The 19,422-nt window shown below is 36.6% G+C and overlaps 1 protein-coding gene across 2 annotated transcripts in view; it reads left to right on the forward strand.

Moving 5' to 3' along the window:
• The window catches only part of LOC109614160 (GATOR complex protein WDR24-like), a 186,213-nt gene that overhangs the window by 140,659 nt on the left and 26,132 nt on the right, over positions 1-19,422 (forward strand). For both annotated transcript variants that reach the window (XM_059120289.1, XM_059120288.1), the window contains exons 4-5: positions 12,714-12,862; positions 18,663-18,968. In XM_059120289.1, the coding sequence (XP_058976272.1) occupies positions 12,714-12,862; positions 18,663-18,968 (455 nt within the window). The remainder of the gene's footprint in view (positions 1-12,713; positions 12,863-18,662; positions 18,969-19,422) is intronic.

A 19,422-nucleotide genomic window follows, 5' to 3' on the forward strand; every position in this document is an offset into this window, starting at 1 on the left:
CAGATGGACCCGAAGATCCGGACTCGGTTTGTAATGTATCATTTTTGGGGGGTGAATCAAGAACCGGAGCCGCAGATGAATCCGTTGCTATGGATTCGGACTCGGTTTGCATCGGTTCAGCGAGGGCCGCAGATGAATCCGCTTTATCGGATTCGGACCCACGTTCTGAGATTTTTACAGCCGCGATCGGCTCAACAAGGGCTGCTTCCACTGCAGCTGACGACATTCCAGCTTGGGGATCGGTGGGCCGAGGTTCATTATAATCAAAACCGTCATCAACATTCAAAAGTTCTTCTTCCGAATAGATTTTCACCGACATACTATATAATGAGAAGAGAACAATATTATTCGTTTGCGGGAGTGTGGTCGGTCAAAACGACCAACTTTGTAATGGGCCGTCTTACAACGCCGTTTTCCGTTCGAACGTCCGCGACTCTAACATGACCGTCGGTGCCCGGAAAAACATTTTCTATACGCCCTAATTTCCACGACGTTGGGGGAAGCTGATCATGACGAACAACGACTAGATCGCCAATCGCCATTTCTCTTTGGGGAAATTTCCACTTATATCTCATATGCAACTGCTTGAGATATTCATCTTTCCACCTTAAACTAAACTGGTGGGCAAGGGCCTGAACTTTCCTAAACCGATTAATTAGACTTAATGGTTGCTCTGTGATGAGAGGTTCAGGCGGGGCTAACAAGGGGGCACCAATCAAGAAGTGACCTGGCGTCAATGCAACGATTTCTCCTGGATTATCCGACATTGGACACAACGGCCGAGAATTAAGACAAGCTTCGATCCTAGCCAATACCGTTGCTAATTCTTCAAACGTGAATTTTAAATTTCGAGATTGCTTCCGAAAATGTAACTTGAAGCTCTTGACTCCAGCTTCCCATAACCCTCCCATGTGAGGGGCACCAGCAGGTATAAAATGCCATGATAGTCCCTGGTCTGATAAAGACGAGGAGGCGGAGTCAGCGCTTTTTTGGAGGAAATCTTTAAAATTTCTTTGAAGTTCACGCGATGCTCCAACAAAATTTGTTCCATTATCCGAAAAAATGGAATGGGGACAACCACGTCGAGCAATAAATCTATGTAACGCAGCCAAAAAATTAGCAGTCGACAAATCGGACACTGCTTCCAAATGAATTGCCTTTGTAGAGAAACATACAAAGACACATACATAGCCCTTTGTTATTTTACAAGACCGACCTAGATACGATTTTACATCAAACGGACCTGCGAAATCCACACCAGTGTTTGTAAAAGGTCGATTAAGAGTTGTTCTCTCAGGGGGAAGGGCAGCCATAAATTGACTGCAAGCACGTTTCTTCAACAGAAGGCACACTTTACAGCGACGAACAACCAGCCGAACCAAACTTTTCATACGCGGAATCCAATATTCCAACCTCAAAGTTCGCATCATTAACTGGATATCACCATGAACAGATTTTTGGTGGGTATATTCTACCAACCGTAGAGCAAAGGCACTCCTATAGGGGACAATTATAGGACTACGTTCCGAAGGTGCAAGTGTGGGCGAATTTACCAGTCTACCATTCATTCGCATGACACCATTGTCATCTAGGAAAGGATTGAGAGGAGCCAACAAACTCTTACTATCTAACGCCTTCTTGTCTAACAGATTCTTATAATCGCTGACGAAATATATTTTTTGGGCCGTAATTGCACAATAATTACGTGCGTCAATAATCTCTGCCGAGGAAATGCGTCTAGTGGGATAGTAGTAATGGTTTCTATACCGGGGATGTGTTTGACGAATAAATCGAAACGCGTATACAATGAAGTGAAGAGCTCTACGCAAACAAGAAAAGTCTTCCAAAATCTCTTTAAATGTCGACGGAAAGAAAGCAAAGTGACATTTAACGGGGCGCATTTCCATTTCAGTACTAATCGGAGCCAGATCACGAATGGACCATTCCGATTTAGTTTTACCTAGCCACCTAGGACCGTTCCACCATAGGGGGGAGGCTGACAATTCTATCGGAGACAATCCTCGACTTCCTAAATCAGCAGGATTATCTTCAGATTTAACATGGTACCAATTATAATTGCCAACATTTTCTTGGATTCGACACACCCTATTGGCTACAAAGGTCGTCCAAGTAGAGGGGGTTCTCTTCAACCAGGCAAGAACTATAGTCGAATCTGTCCAACAATAAATTTGATTAAATTCCAGATCTATTTCCCGCACAATAGTTTTCAATAGGTCTGATGCTAAAACTGCTCCACAAAGTTCCAAGCGAGGAAGCGAAATTGATTTCAAAGGGGCAACTTTCGTTTTGCACGACAGCAAATTAACGAAGATTTTTCCATCGGGGGACTCGACACGTATATATACTACCCCCGCGTATGCCTTTTCCGAGGCATCGGAAAAGACATGAAGCTCAACAGAAAATCCTGGAACATATTGAACCCATCTAGGTATCCTAATCGAGTTAACATGCGGATATGTTTCGACAAAACTTCTCCATTCAGCCTCAGTAGCTGCCAGAAGTTGATCATCCCAACCAATGTTGTCCAGCCAAATCTTCTGCATTATCATTTTCGCCCTAACAATCACAGGGGCCAACCAACCGACAGGGTCAAACAATTTCGCGATTGCCGAAAGAACTTCCCTTTTAGTGAAGTGTTTATTGACAATAGGACTCACTTCGAAGAAGAAACAATCTAAACGCGCATTCCACCTAATACCCAGGGGTTTAGAAGTACTAGCTTCTACAAACGATAAAAGCTGAGCATCTACCAAATGCTCAGGGGGGAAGCGATCCAAAATAGCTCTACTATTCGCTGTCCATTTTCGCAGCTCGAACTTTGCCGACGATAGTGCCCTAATCAACTGGTCCCTAGCTGCCAATGCAGTCTCGATGTCATGAGCTCCTGCCAAAACGTCATCAACGTACATACATTTTCGCAATATATGCGCCGCGAGGGGAAACTCTGACTCAGTATCATCGGCCAGTTGAAGAAGCGTTCTAATCGCTAAATATGGTGCACAATTTACACCGAACGTCACTGTCTGTAGTTCGTAATCTAGGACCTGTTTTGTTGTTGAATTCCGATACAAAATTCTCTGAAGGGGCGAATGCTTTGAATCTACACGAACTTGCCTATACATTTGAGTAATGTCCGAGTTAAACACGAATTTGAAGATACGCCAACGGAGGATCAAAAGAACTAAATCTTGTTGTAAAGTTGGGCCTACGTGCAATATGTCGTTAAGACTCTGCCCATTCGACGTTTTATTCGAGGCATTGAACACTACTCTAAGTTTCGTGGTCTGTTTTGCTAGGTTTATGACGGGGTGATGTGGTAGATAACACGAAAGGACATCCATAGAAGTATTTGCGGGTACCGGCCTCATGTGGTCAAGTTCCAAATATTCCGATAATACCTGGTCGTAAACTAGTTTTAATTCAGGCTTTTTCAATAGAGAACTCTCATTCCGATAATATTGTTTGAGGACGTTCGCTCGAGACTCTCCCAAATACCCGATAGCGCTAATCTCAGATTTAAGTGGCAGCGTAACTATATACCTACCCTCTGAGTCCCTACGAGTAGTCCGGGCGTAATTATCCTCACAAAAACGGTCCGATGGAGATAATATTTTGCGTTTAGGAGGCTCTTCGATTTCCCAGAATCGCAAAAGGGTCTGTTGGATTTTGTCTTCTTCTGCTACATCGACAGTAGTGGCAAATGTTCGAACTTGTGTGGCTGGGACAGGACCCGTAACAAGCCAACCAAATACAGTATTTTGAGCAAGCAATGCTCCAGACAAAACGGGACGACAACCATCTAACAATATTTTTGGATAAAGATCAGCACCTAACAAGAGATCGACGGGACGAGATTCAAAAAGGTTAACATCTGCCAAGCGAAGATCGGGAATTTGTGACCTTAAGTCGGAATTAACCACAAACGAGGGAAGATTTCCAGAAATGGCACGCAAAACTAAAACGTTGGTTTCCAATTTCAGCGAAGGGTCGAAAGGACTGCTAATTTGTATACGACAAGCTTTATTAGCAGTGGCCGAGAGTGAACAACTAACTCCCGAAATTACAGCATTCGTAGAACGCGCAGGAAGCTTCAAACGAGTTTGGAGTCTCTCGGAAATGAAAGAGGACTCGGAAGCAGGATCTATTAACGCCCTGGCAGGAAATGAAACACCTAGATGAACAATATTCACCATTGCGGTACCTAAGAGTACAGCCTTGTTCTGCGCGGCGTGAAATACTTGTCGGGGCAAGCAACCGGCGGATGTGCCTGGCGCGCAATTTTCTGAATTAGGGGGGGCAGTCGAAGGCGTAGCACTCGAATTTCTGGGGGCATTGCTAGTAACAGTGGAAGTTCGATTTGAATTACTAGAGGTAATATCATCCCGATGCAACAACGTATGGTGCGACTTGTTACACTTCGAACACCGACGTTTGCTATCACAATTCTTAACTTCATGATCGTTCCTAAGACAGTTGATACAAAGATGATGACGTTTCATTACTTTGTATCGATCAGCGGGTGTGAAACTCTTAAAGCGGGGACAGTCATACAATTTATGACGCTGATTTTGACAAATTAAACAATTTGAACTTTTCGAAGGGCGGGGAGAACGCGGTGGCTCTGGCATTCTGATATTTGAATGATGCGCTTGAACTTTACTATTATTTGACCGCTTAGACTGATCTGTAGCACGCATATCATGGAGGCACATGAGCGTACGTATGCGCTCAGTGAGAAAGGCATCCAAGTCCTTCCAGGACGAAAGAGAAGATTTATCCTTAACACTCTGCTCCCAAAGAGTCTGAGTAATTTTTGGCAATCTCTGGAGACACAAAAATACTAATATCGGATCCCAATTTTCCGTATTGACATCATACACGGACATCGAAGACAGGCATCCATTGATACCACGTTGGATCGACTTTAATCCCGAACTAGTCTCACTATAGAGGACCGGAATATCAAACAAAACTTTCAATTGGTTATGAACCAGTAGCCGAGGGTTATCATAAGTTTCAACTAGAGCCTTCCATGCGAGCTCGAAACTACGATTAATTAAGGGGAACTTCGATACAATCTCGCGAGCTTCACCAGAAGTCTTTCTAACCAGATGACAAAGTTTTTCAACGTCGGTAAGACGACCATTAACAATATATATAGCCGTAAACAAATCCCTAAATGTTGGCCATGAGTGGAAATCACCTTCAAATATGTCCGTATCGCACGGCGGTAGGGCAAGGTTATGGACACAATCCAAATGAGAAACTTCCTCTGTAGTCCTAAAACTGGCGCTATTATTTCTCACAATAGAGGAAAGCGGAGTTTGTATCTGCGAATGATTTTCGCGGGAAGCATGAGTCGAAGTACTCAAATTGTTGCCCGTAGCTTGCGAGTTTTGTATGGGCGACTTAGCTGAAGTCTCGCCCGGCGTTTCTATCAACGAAGCAACCGAACCACAAAGACTACCATTAATAGAGGAAGTACGATATTTTTTGAATTGCCCTAGCTTTCTATTAATTGCGGACTGGCAGTCGACATAGATTTGAAATGACGAATTGTATTTCTGATCAACCGCATCGATAACTTCTTTCGTCGTCTCTACTGACGACATCATATAATCACAGCACTTTTCAAATTTGTCCTGTGCTTGCGTCCAAAGTTTTTCTAATGCACTAAGATGAGACTGTAGCGCATGAATATCGAGCTGGTCATCACGCATCGTATTGAAACGAGCATTAAACTGGATGACCGCATCCGAAGTTCTAGTGAACATATCAATTGGGGTGAATGACATTGTGAATAAATTTCCCGAAATCTGTACTACAAAAAGCAAGAAGGGAACGACTAAAGCACGATTTGCTCAGATAATTTATACAAAATCCACGAATTACTGATTCTTCTTCGCACAATATACGAAGAAAACACAAAAGTTTATACAAAAACTCCAAAAGTTTCAAAAAATCAACCGAGTTTTTCCAAAGTTCAAGAAAAATACCGAAAAGCTTCCGAAAATCTAACAAAACCGCACTATAGGGCCAAAGAAATCGAAATTTTCCGAGAAATAAATGCCTTGAACCTCTCACACAATAGTGAAATATCAAAAAACCGGTCTAAAATCACCAAAATTGTAATCTCCGATGAGATATTTAGCAACCAAATGCAAATATACAATGAAAAATATGTGAAAATGTTCAAATAAATAATAAAAATTTCAAATATATATCCAAAAAATATCAATAAATAATAAAAAATTCGTTAAATTGTGTAAGTTTTCAAAAAAAAACCGTATTTTCGCGCACAAACAATTCAAAATATTCAATTTTTTATTATTTTCTACCGAAAATATTGAGATTTTATTATTTTTATTTCCACAGTTAACCTACTATTTAGGCAATCAAACTACCAAATGTAGCGTATTCTCAAAAAATAAATTTTAAAAAATAAAAATTTTATTTAAAATCTCCAAAAGTAATTAAAATTTTGAAATTCCAAACGAAAAAAATCAATTTTAACACTTTTTATTCAAAAAGTCGTATTGACCGAACGTAGGGTGTACGCGTTATTAATTTTTCAAAAACGTCGTTTTCTGACACCCAATTATCATTCAATAATAATCAAAAATAAAATTTGAAAAATTTTAATATTTTATGTTGGTTCCGTTTATCGAGGTTCACCTGTAAAATATGTTAAGTTGCGTTTATCGAGGGTCACCTGTAACACAACAGACAATACCAAACGTATGTATGTATGCGTGTGTGTGTAAAGCGGCTGACCGACTAAGCACAAATGATGACCGCTAACGCGCAACAACAACAAACAAACCAACGTAATTGAAGTAAGTGTATTTTATGGGGGTGATTTGTGAATAATTTTTTAAATCTTAAAAATGCAATTTTGCAAAAAATTTAACAATTTTAAAATTTCAATTATACCAATCGATGGGGAATTTTATGCACATTAAAATGATACCCCACAACAATATTTTATTTTCAACAAAGATACCAAAAAATACACTTTTTCTTCAATTATTTTGATTTTTCTTTATTTTCAATTTGCCGTCGGCAAAACAATATTTGCTAACTAGACGGAGGGGACGGGGTAAGCGACGCGTTGTAAGACGGCCACAAGGAATATCAACGACGCGATTGTTGTTGTTTTTACACAATTTGTTTTTTTCTTTTCTCTTCAAGAAAATTATTTATTTAAATTCACCGGCACTTTTTTCACTGTACGTACCTGATTGTTTTTGATAGAAACACGATGATGATGTTAAGGAGATGATGTGGTGGACTGTATAGATGGTGATGATGATGTTTAGCTTTGCAATTAAAGAAAAAAAGAAGAAAACGATTACTTCTTCTACCAACAGCTCGTTCGTAATCCGGTACGAATGGACCAATGTTTGCGCCAATGCGGGGAAAGATGCAAAGCTCAACCAAACAAAATAGAATAAAAACACAATAGGGGGGTTTTAGTTTTAAGAATAATGGCAAAGGCCGTATTTATTAATAATAATAATAAATAATAATAATAATTGGTAAGACAGATTACCTGATTTGCACAATAGCGGGGGAGCGCGACTTCGTATCGAGCGATAGAAGGAACGAGAGTAAAATCAACGATCAAAACATGAAGGAAGGTGGAGGCTTTGGCGCCATTCGCCACTCGTTGAAATCTGTTTACATTTATGTTGACAGATCTAAACGAGGTTAATCATTTACAAATTAATTATGCGTTAACCCATTGTTAACGTTACAAACAAATAATTACCAATCTAAATTAAACACCGATATCTTCATTATTTGGCAAATATAAGGATTTTAGATAAATCGAAATAGTGGGCGTGGTCAATATTTTTCCTTTAAAACCTAACTCGGGGTATGACGAACGTTTGTACAAAAAATTATGCCCAGTCCACGTTGCCGGCCCGTAGTTTTTGTCTATTATGCATATTTGTCAAAGTATAATTATTCACAGATATGACTGATATAAGTGTTCACATGCTGGTCGATTAAAATTGTTTTAAAATACCTGTACCCACATTTAAGCCGTGGGCTTCAATATTTAAACCGTGGGCTTAAAATGTGAGGATGTAATTTACAAATCTATTAAAAAGTATAAATCAATCTTATCCCCATGTAAGGGATCAAATTAATTGTTAGTATGGTAAAAATCGTAGCAAAATTTTCCAGTCAAATGAGCAGTAATTTGGAAATTACTGTATTTTGTACACCTCATAATTGAGGGCTGAATGATTTAAGAATAGTCAAAGTTAATTACTTTTTTAAGCCCATTAGCACCTTAGATTGTGCATTAGAGTCCTCATAAGTCCCCCTAACCATGTCGGTCTGTTTGTCCGCCAAAAGGTGGACTTGAGGGGGTACTATTACATGGAGAAAATTCTAAAATTTGCAGATATGTTGAAATCTTTGTGTAATATTTTCACCCCCTCAAATACACATTTTTAGCCAAATCCTTTGAAATATGGTAAAATCAGGAGGTACCTTTATATGGACACCACTTTGAAACATCGACCTACATTGAAAACTTTCTTCTACCCCTAATAATCCAAGATGAAAAAAATCGCGTGATTTAAATAAGTAAAAATAATTTTATCCACCTCATAATTGTGGGCAGAATGATTTCAGAATAGTCAAATATAATTACTAATTTACACTCATTACCGTAAGATGGGAATTAATTTTATTTGCCGTTTAAATTGTAAGTTGGAGACCCCATAAATTCCAAATTTTTCATCATAGTAGAATTCAATGACGATTCAACAAATATTCGGTCCCTTGCCTTTTTCTTATATTTGTAATTTGTTCATGTTTTCATAATTTATTTCATATAGGTGTACATCCCAAAGGTATCTTGAATGTTTGGAAAGAAATTCCGGAAGGATAGAAATTCTTTTCTTACTAAAAGTTCCATTCGCTCTATTATTTTGCACCCTTTATATTTGGTATTTTACTGATTGTACTCCCAAAGAATTTTGCATTTTGAGCTCTCGTTGGACGGATTATTGTCACATGAAAGAAGTAGGTCCACGCTTTGAAATGAGCCCTATTAGGCTGTTTCGGTCATTTTGTTTGTTTAAATGTGTTCGCATCTTCCAGCTGAACCACGATGTAGGCCCTGGAGTTGAAAGGTAGATCTCAGTTATCATCGTATTTCGAAAAAGTAATTATCTTTTAACTTTGGTGCGACCGCGTTAAATTATTTCGATATCATCTATTCCGTTTCGCCACCACATAATTCGGTACTACACTTTCATTTAACCCGACATCAATTTCAAGACAATTAAATAAATTGGTATTAAAATTCGAATTCAAAAATAAAATATAAAAAACACTACAAATGTACATTAGGAAAAAGTAAGTCAAAATGGAAAAAAATTATGCAAAATAAAACATTACTATTGTACATTTTAAAAGTCGAAATGAAAATGTTAATACATCACATTTTTACGCGATTTTTTTGGATATTATCCTTTTCGGACAGGAGACAATTCCGAATTTGTGTGAATCGTTAAAATCAGTCCAGTGGTTCTTAAGTTATAAGCGTAGTAACTAACACAACTTTCTTTTATATATATAGATTTTATAAAAACAACAATAAAGGGATAAGCCTGACCATTTTGCAACAACAAAATACTACGGTATCCCGAACAAACAAGCCACACTGTTCGAAATCATAAATTTCATATTCTTCTCAGTTTTATGGTTGAGAGAAATATTAAGATGTAGCAAGATTGAAAATTGTGACCCTTTGTGGGTGAAGTACCAGAAGGTGTTCGCAAATATATATCACCTTCAAAACAGATCTTGTGCTAGAAAAAATTTTTGTATTTGTGAAATTTGAAGAGAGTCGGATGCTTATTTCGATTTTTTGCGCGTTTTGTTTTTCAAAATCTTGAATCCTATGTGTGAGAGATACCAGAAGAAATGGCCCGATCTCTAACATTTTTATAATAGATCTTGTGTTGGTTGAAATATTGAGATGTCTAAATGGAATTGGATGATAATTTCGCGCTTCATGAGCTTCATGGATATTCAAATTTTGACCCTTTGTGGTGAGATACCAAAAGGAGTGGAACGATATATTCCATCTTCACACCAGATCGTGGGTTAAAAAAAATATTGTAATGTGTGAAATATGATGACAACTGCATGCTTATTTCGGATTTTATAATCTGTTGGTTATGGTCCGATCGTACGATCTTTATAACATATCTTGTGTTGATTGAAATATTGAGATGGCCAAGCCTGAATGGAATTGGATGTTAATTTCGCGCTTTATGAGCTTCATGTATATTTAAAATTTTGACCCTTTGTGGGGTAGGTACGGGAAGGAGTGGACCGGTATATCCCATCTTCACAGCAGATCCTGTGTTAGTAGAAAAAATGTGATGTGTGAAATCTCCACCCCAAACCTTGGGCTAATAGAAATATTTTGATGTGTGTAATTTGAAGACAATCGGGCTGTTACATCACAATTTTTAAGAGTTATAATTATTCAAAATTTGGACTCTATGTAAATGGAGGTACTAGATGGAGTCGAACGATATTGTCCATTTTCACACCTGATCTACTACTGATGCTAACATTAGGATTTGCAAAGTTGGACCAAAATCGGATTGTCATTTCTCTTTCTGTAAAGTAAATTATTTTAAATGTTAACATGTTAAGATTTTGTGGGGTGGGTAGCAGAAGGATTGGACGATATTGCCTATATCCGAACTCGATCTAAGTTTGATAATAATATTACGAAATACAAAGTTTGGACCGAATCGGATGGTCTCTTCGAGAGTTATCGTACACACCAGCCAGCCAGACAGACGGACGAACATCGCTAGATCGACTCCAAATGTCCTGAAACGGATTTGGTCCAAAGAAACCGTTATTTCGATGAGGCACGATCTAGCCGTATCCTATAATGGGAGTATAAATCACTTTTTATACCCTCCACCATACATAGCATTGAGGTTATACTAGGTTCGTCATTCCGTTTGTAAGTCATCGAAATAATAATTTTAGACCCAACAAAGCATACATATTCCTGGTCAGCGTAAAATTCTAAGACGCACTGTCCGTCCGTTAGTCCGTACGTCCGTCTGTTGTAATCACGCAAGAGTCAAAACGAAACAAGATAGGAAGCTAAAATTTTCAAGCTCGAAGATGGGCTATGTCTGTCCACAATATCGTATAGTCCCCATATAACGGTACCCGCCGATATTCGGTATTTTGCTGATTTTAGCCACATTTTTTAATGAAATTGTCTGAAATTCTACACAAGGAGTTTTTTGTGAGTACTTTACCCCCTGAAAGAGAATTTTTTAGCCTAATTTATTTAAAGGAATTACCTTTAAATTCACACAACGGTTCCATCTGAGAACTTTACCCCTAGAAGAGGATTGTCTAAATAGTTCCACGTTTTAGTATTGCGCCCATATAACTGTACCATCAGATATTCGGTATTTTAATGATTTTTGATACATTAGTCACCGGAACTGTTTTAAATTTCGTATATAAAGATCGGAACAGTTACTACAGCCTATGACACAAATTACTTATTACACGTCTTTGTATATCCCCCATGTAATAGTTTCCGACGCATTTTTTTTTTTGAAATTTTTCAAGTTTCTTCCAAATGGTGGAGGGTGTGAAAAGTTCGGCCCGGCCAAACATAGCTGCTTTTTTACTTACTATTTTTTTGGTAATTTTGGAAAAATATGGACTTTTTTGCACAGTGTAATAGCTCCTCTGTTTATGGAAAATATTTAGCAGTACTTTAGTTTATAAAATATATTTGAAAGGTATTTCTGTGTAGAAGGCCACCAAAAAGTTTACTGCCTAAAGGAGTCTCTTATATGTATCACTCTCCCTTATTCATTAAAATAATGTACCTCCACTTTTAATAATCCCTAGACATCCCCACTCAGATTCCATTCAAAACCCTTTTTCTTCTTCTTTTTGATGTTGGCAGTTGTGTAATGTTTAATCAAATAAAAGATTTTTAATGCCAGTAATTAGCAAACATCTGGAAATAATGCGAATTTATTTGAATGTTGCCAAGTAACTAATGCCAATATGAATGGAGAAAAAAGAGAGCAACTCACAGTGGCTTTAGGAAACTAATAAGGGATTATTGGAGTAACCAAAAATAAATCTCAACTTGCATTTTATCTAAAATTGAATTGAATTCCTGGAAATCTCAATTTTCGTTTGGGAAAATATTCTGGTTTATTCAGATTTCAATTTAGCCACAATATGCATACATATTGAAATAGAATTCAAATTCTTGGAAAGATGCAAAATACTGTGAATAGCTATTTGCCAAGGATTCTCATAAAGCCATTGCAAGCACTTGTGAACATTTACAGCTTAAGAAAAGTAAGGAGAAGATAAGGAGGAGAAGAAGAAAAAAGCCAGGGACAAAAATAAATGCATTAGCATTAACTAAAGACGACTGACTATATCTATCTATCTACAGGATGCACAAAGTGTTGTTAGGTAAATCAACAACATTCTCTCATTTAAAAATAAAATCCTTGGGAGCAACATACAAACAACAACAGCTGCTGCAGTTCTCAGTAGCAATGAATTGACATTTCTTTTATTTTTGGAATGCTATTTTTTGCAATTTCTGTATTTAATATGTTGTTTTTGTTTTCTTATTTTTTTTTTAGATATTTTCCGTCGTTTCAGCGCTCGCTTCTGGCCCCATTCCTTGTTGGGACGTGGTGATGGCGACAGCGATGAGAATTCCGGCTCTGATACCTTTGGCATTTCGACCAATTTCGATCCCAAAAAGGGTAACACCACATCAACAGTAAAGGTTTGTAATATGTTCGGAGGTTTGTATCTGTGGTATGACATTAGCATTGGCATTGAGACTATATAAGCCACAGGTCCACTATAGCTAGAAAAAATTTTTAAATTCCATTACATATCGAAATCAGGCTAAAATTCATCTTCTAAAGATAGACTATATTTATTTTAAATCTTCTAAAGAGCAAATATATTCCGCAGGTCTTCTATTAACAGAAAGCCTCAACAATGGACAAGTAAAAAAGCAGTAAGTTCGTCCGGGCCGAACTTTGAATACCCTCCACCATTTGGAACGAATTTAGAAATTAAAAAAAAAAGTAAAAATTAAGCTGAGCCTAGCTTGGAATACCCTCCACCGTTTGGAACGAATTTGGAAATTAAACAAAAAAAAATACATTTTTTCTTAAAATCTTACAGATACCGAATATAGGCTAGTATATTAGGTTCTATTTGTCCTGGACCTGCATAGGCAATTTTTGTCACAGGCCATTACAATATTCAAATACGAAACATGAAAAAAATCCGGTGAATAATGTAGCTAAAACCATAAAAAAATATCCAATAAAGGAAGGTACCATTGTTTGGGACCGATGCCTAAACATGGTCCGATATATCCCATTTTGAAAACCAAAAATCCCGCGGACCAAAAACACGTCGGAGTAAAAATGTATCAGCCTACTTCACTTCTTTCCGAGGCTAGACAGATTTGCACTGACAGACATCGCTAAAACGAGCTGGAATTTTATGCAGATCAAAAATATATATACTTTGTATATGTATTTCGAAGTGGAGGGTGTAACCAGGCTTTCTTTATTCTCCTGAATCCATATTAATAAAAGAGTAAAGCAATTGACTGACTGACTTAATGATTCATCAAAGCTCAGACGAAACGGCCGAAGCTAAAATCTTGAAATTTTGGGTGAGGGTCACTCTTGGTCCGATGGGGTCAGATAAGGCTGGGTTTTTGGTTACTCGTACTAGAACAGTAAAAATGTACTAAATATGGTACCCTTTGTATTTGAGGAAGCAGTAGAGCTAGAACATTTAAATTTGGAATGAGGGTCACTGATCCAGTGTATGACAGATGAACCAAAGGGTTTTTGGAAATCCTCACTATATAAAAGGTACTAAAAAATACTCCATTTGGGTACCATTTGATATCATGTAAACGATTAAAACTAAAAACTTGAAAATTGGAATGGGAATCAAGGTTGAGGAGTAGGGTTGATGTAAGGATATAGTTTTGCAAGTGTGTACTGATATATGCGAAAAGTACTAAACGGTACTAAAATTAATACAATTTGAATTTGGAGGAACGGATGGAGGTGGAATACTGAAATTTGAAATTAAGATTACTGGCGGAGTGTTGGATTGGTTTATGAAGGAAGTTTTCGAATTTTTTTACCTATATACACGAAAAGTACTAAATGGTACTAAATATGGTACAATTTTGATTTAGGTGAACCGTTAGAGCTGGAATACTGAAATTTAGAAATAAGATTACTATTACATTCTATGAATGAGGAATGTAGGTAGTTTTGGAAATTCGTACTTATGTGTACTAAATGATACTTAATTTGGTACAGTTTAAATTAGGGCGGAACTAATAAAGTTAGAATCATGAAATTTGGAAAATAGATAGGACTGAGGTTGTTTTGGAGAATCGTACTTATGTGTACTAAATGGTAAAAAATGTATTTGAAATTGGAATTGTGATGATCCGATGGAGCTGGAATTCTGAAATTTGTAATGAGAGTCACTCATTTATAGCAGGAAAGATGCACCAATGGGCTATTGGAAATTCGAACTTTAAATTTAGGAAAAGTTCTAATATAGTACCATTTGGTATTATGTTAACGGATGTCGCTAAAAACATGAAATTCTGTATGAGAATTAAGGTTGGGAATGTGGGTTTGGAAATGCACACTAAGTGTGCGAACTGCACTAAATGGTACTAAATTTAGAAAAGTTTGGTTTATGGATGAAGTTGAAATTTAAAAATTGGGAGTGGTTTTTGAAAATGTGTACAATGAGTGCACAAAAAGTACTAAATTGTACTAAATTTGGTAGCCTTGACATCTGGAGACGTTTACGAAAAGTGCTAAACAGTACTAAATTTGGTATAAGGGATATAACTGAAATCCTAAAATTTAATATTGATGTCTCTGTTGGTATTTGGAATTGAGATATGGAGGTGGTACGGAAATGCGTCCTATATTTGTACGAGAAGTACTAAATGTGATATTGGGTGGGATCCTCAAATTTGATATAGAGGTCTCTACTGATATCTGTGAGTAATATATGTATGTTGTTTTGGAAATGTGTACTATAATTGTACGATAAGTACTAACTAGTACTAAACTTGGTGAAGGAATAGAACTGAAATCCCAAAATTTGATATTGAGGTATCGGTTGGTATCTGGAATTGATATCAGGTGTTTTTTTTTTTTTTTTTTTTTTTTTTTTTTGAAAATGTGTTCTTTATTTGTACGAAAAGTACTTAATGGTACTAAGTTTGGTATTGGATACATGGTTAGGGCTGAAATCATCAAATTTCATGTTGAGGTCCCTATGGGTATCTGTGAGGTACCACATATGCAGGTGGGTTGGAAATGTGTACTATGAATGTTCGAAAAGTACTAAGTAGTACTAAATTGGGCTTTGCGTGAAGGAATATGGCTGAAATCCTAAAATTTGTTATAAATGCCACTGTTGGTGTCTGTGGTTAAGATATGGAGGTGATTTTTAGAAATTTCCATTATTATTGTTCGAAGAGTACTAAGTTGCACTATATTTCGTATTTGGTGAAGGCATATAGCTGGAATCGTATACAATATTTGTATGAAAAGTACTAGATAGTACTAAATTCGGTATTGGTTGAAGGGATATGGATAAAATGCTGCAATTTGGTATTAAGATTACTGTAGGTGTCAGAGGTTGAGATATGGAGTCTGACATGTGAAATAGATGTCACTGTTGATGTCCGTAGATGAGAGAAAAGTGCAAAATTTCAGAAAATATGCCCTTAGATGTTGGGTTGGATATAGATTTGTGAAAATTTGTACCGAGTTCACTGTTGGTGTCTAGGGTGTAGAGAAGGAGATGGTTTTGAGAATGCGTAGATCAAAACAATTGTTCGAAAAGTACTAAATTTGCTTTGAGTGAATGGATAGAGCTTGAATCCTGTAATTTGATATTAAAGGCTCTGTTGCTATTTGGTGATGAGATCTGGTGGTGGTTTTGCAAATACGTATAGTTGTTCGAAAAGAAAGGGTTTTTGCAAATGAGTACAAAATTTTACGAAAAATACCAAATGTTACCAAATTTTGTTTTGGGTGAAGAATTGGAGGTCACTGAGGTCACTTTTTGTTTTTATGGTTTCTAGGAAATTGAAATAGTTTTTGACAGAAAAATTGGATATAGGTCCATAGTGCATTGCTTTTTTTTTTTCTAATATCCTCCTCTGTAAACTTCAAAATTAAAGATTTTGAAGACGTTTTGAAATAAAAGGTTAAGGTTTTCCTATTATTCTTTCCGAAAAAGGAAAAACTTGAATAATACATAAAAGCTTGAGAGTCTGAAAATTTAGATCGATATATGAATTTTTGATTGAAATATTTCGTCAAACTAAAGAAAGTCCTACAAAATACAACCAGTAAAGAAAGTCCTAAAGTCGGGCGGGGCCGATTTTATGATACCCTACACCACTTTGCTAATTTAGTTGAGCTCCACTTAATAATTAAAAGTTTTTATGGGAGAATTCAATCATACACGCTATGATTATAATTTAAAATTCAAAGGACTAAATATGCCAAAGCATTTGTATCTTTTAAATTCGGACTTGTATTGCCCAATTGGTGCGAAATTAATTTGAAATCGGATAAAAATATATATGGGAACCATATCCAAATCTGAACGGATCTCGATAAAATTTAACAAATATATTTCTGAGCTGTATTTTGTATATATTTGCCTGAATATCGTTGTTACGGAATGCATATTACGGCTGTGGGTAACAAATACAATAAATCGGATGAACAATATATATGGGAGCTATAACTATATCTGAACCGATCTTCACCAAATTTGGCATACTACCTTCTAGACTAAATTCGGTCGTATGTGTCAAATTCCAAATATTAGACGTTTGGTGCACAATAAATAGTAAATCGGACGAAGTTATATATGGGAGTTATATCCAAATCTGAACCGATCTCGATTAAAATTTAGCAAAGGTATTTCTGAGCTGCATTTGATATATTTCCCCAAATATTGTTGTTACAGAGTGCATATTACGGCTGCAAAGGACAAAAATAACAAATCGGATGAACAATATATATGAGAGGTATAGCTATATCTGAACCGATTTCGATAAAATTTGGCATACTTATTTTCAGGCCTAATTTGGTTGTATGTGCAAACTTTTATACTATTCGGGCTGATATTACACGTTTGGTGCACAATAAAAGGCAAATCGGACGAAGATATATATAGGAGCTACAGCTATATCTGAACCGATCTTCACCAAATTTTATATACTACCTTCTAGACTCAATTCGGTCGTATGTGCCCATTTGGGCAAATATTAGTCGTTTGGTGCACAATAAAAGGTAAATCGGACGAAGTTATATATGGGAGCTATATCCAAATCTGAACCGATATCGATAAAATTTAGCAAAGGTATTTCTGAGCTGCATTTGATATTTTTCCCCAAATATTGTTGTTACAGAGTGCATATTACGGCTGCGGAGGACAAAAATAACAAATCGGATGAACAATATATATGGGAGCTATAGCTATATCTGAACCGATTTCGATCAAATTTGGCATACTTATTTTCAGGCCTAATTTGGTTGTATGTGCAAAATTCCATACTTTTCGGATTGATATTAAACGTTTGGTGCACAATAAAAAGCAAATCGAACGAAGATATAAATGGGAGCTATATCTAAATTTTGACCGATTATCTCCAATAGGGTTCGTCCTTGGGCCAAACAAATGTTGTTTGCAAAATTTCATCTCAATCGGATAATAAATGCGACCTGCATTTTGTTCACAAGAATACATGGACAGACGGACGGACGGACGGACAGACGGACTGACATGCATAAATCAACTCAGAAGGTGATTTTATGCAGATCATCAAAAGGAACTATGGGTCTATCCCGTTTCCTTTTGCCTGTTACAACTAAAAATGCACAAAGACATAATACCCTGACTACCTTGTGGTGTAGGGTATAAAAAGCAGCTAAGTTTTGCCTGGCCGAATCCAATACTCTTCCAGATTTCAAACTGCTAAGAAGGAAATCCTTGTGTGGATTTTCAGACAAATTCATTGAAAATTTTGACAATAGACAAATAGACAATTCTCTTCCAGGGGGTAGAGTACCCACAAAGGAATGTAAGATTTCAGACAATGCCATTGAAATATGTGGCTAAAATCATCAAAATTTAGAATATCAAGGGGCACCGTTATATGGTGGCCATACGATATAGTGGATCGTATGGCCCATCTTCGAACTTGACCTACCTGCACACAAAAGACTGATCTCTGCAAAATTTTAGATTCCTATCGTAATTCGTTTTTCTCTAGCGAGATTACTTGCTGGTACTTGCTAGTCTAATATAAATTTTAGACTGAACTATAATTTTTTTTATAGAAAATCGTGGTTCCCATTACACCCCTGAAAATATTAAATATAAAATCCGAGTTTTCAGCCCTAATGCGAAATTGTTATACCACAATTATTATTATTACTATTATGATTTTTATTGAAAATATAATTAATTAATAATGTTCCCCATAGGTTATCGATGGCCACAAGGTTGAGGTGAATGAGACCGTCTACGGCGATGAGCATAGTGTCTTCAAGGTGCGTGTTGTCAATGTACGTCCCTTGGAAGATGGCGAAACTGTTGAGGAGACCGTGCGCACGGGAGCTGATGGTGAGGAGGCAACCAAAAACGAAAATCCCGTTACCTCTAGCCCCGAGTCGAACAAACCCACCAGAGAGAGTACCGAAGATGACGAAGAGGATGATGATGATCGCCGTGAGCCCTTGGCCAAGAAAACCAATGACAATGAAATTGAACGCAACATTGATGATCCTGAGGTAAAATATTAAAAAAAGTAATTTTCTAAAAAAAAACAAAAACTATGAAGCAATGTTTGTACATTAGTAGAGATATGTGTGAGTGTTTTTTTTTTTTTGGTTTTCTATTAATTATTTGATACATTTTTTTTGGAATGAACATGGAATGTGAGTTTTTGGAATGTTTTTATTGTTACGGTAAATTGAACAATATGTGGTAATGGTTTAAAACTATTTTTTTTTTGTTTGAAAAATATATTCTGTAGCTTAATTAAAAAAATTGGTAGAAAACAAAAATTACAAATAATTATTTTATTCAGCAAAAATTTGGAATGAAAAGAAAACAAATATTTATTTACAAAAAAAAAAAAAAAAAAAAAAGAAAAAAACTTCTGCAAATATCAAATGCGATTTTCTATGAATAATTATTATTTATTTAATAAAAAAAATTCCATTCAACTCTAAACTAACAACA

Source organism: Musca domestica, unplaced genomic scaffold (genome assembly GCF_030504385.1).
Source record: "Musca domestica strain aabys unplaced genomic scaffold, Musca_domestica.polishedcontigs.V.1.1 165, whole genome shotgun sequence".
Taxonomy (NCBI): domain Eukaryota; kingdom Metazoa; phylum Arthropoda; class Insecta; order Diptera; family Muscidae; genus Musca; species Musca domestica.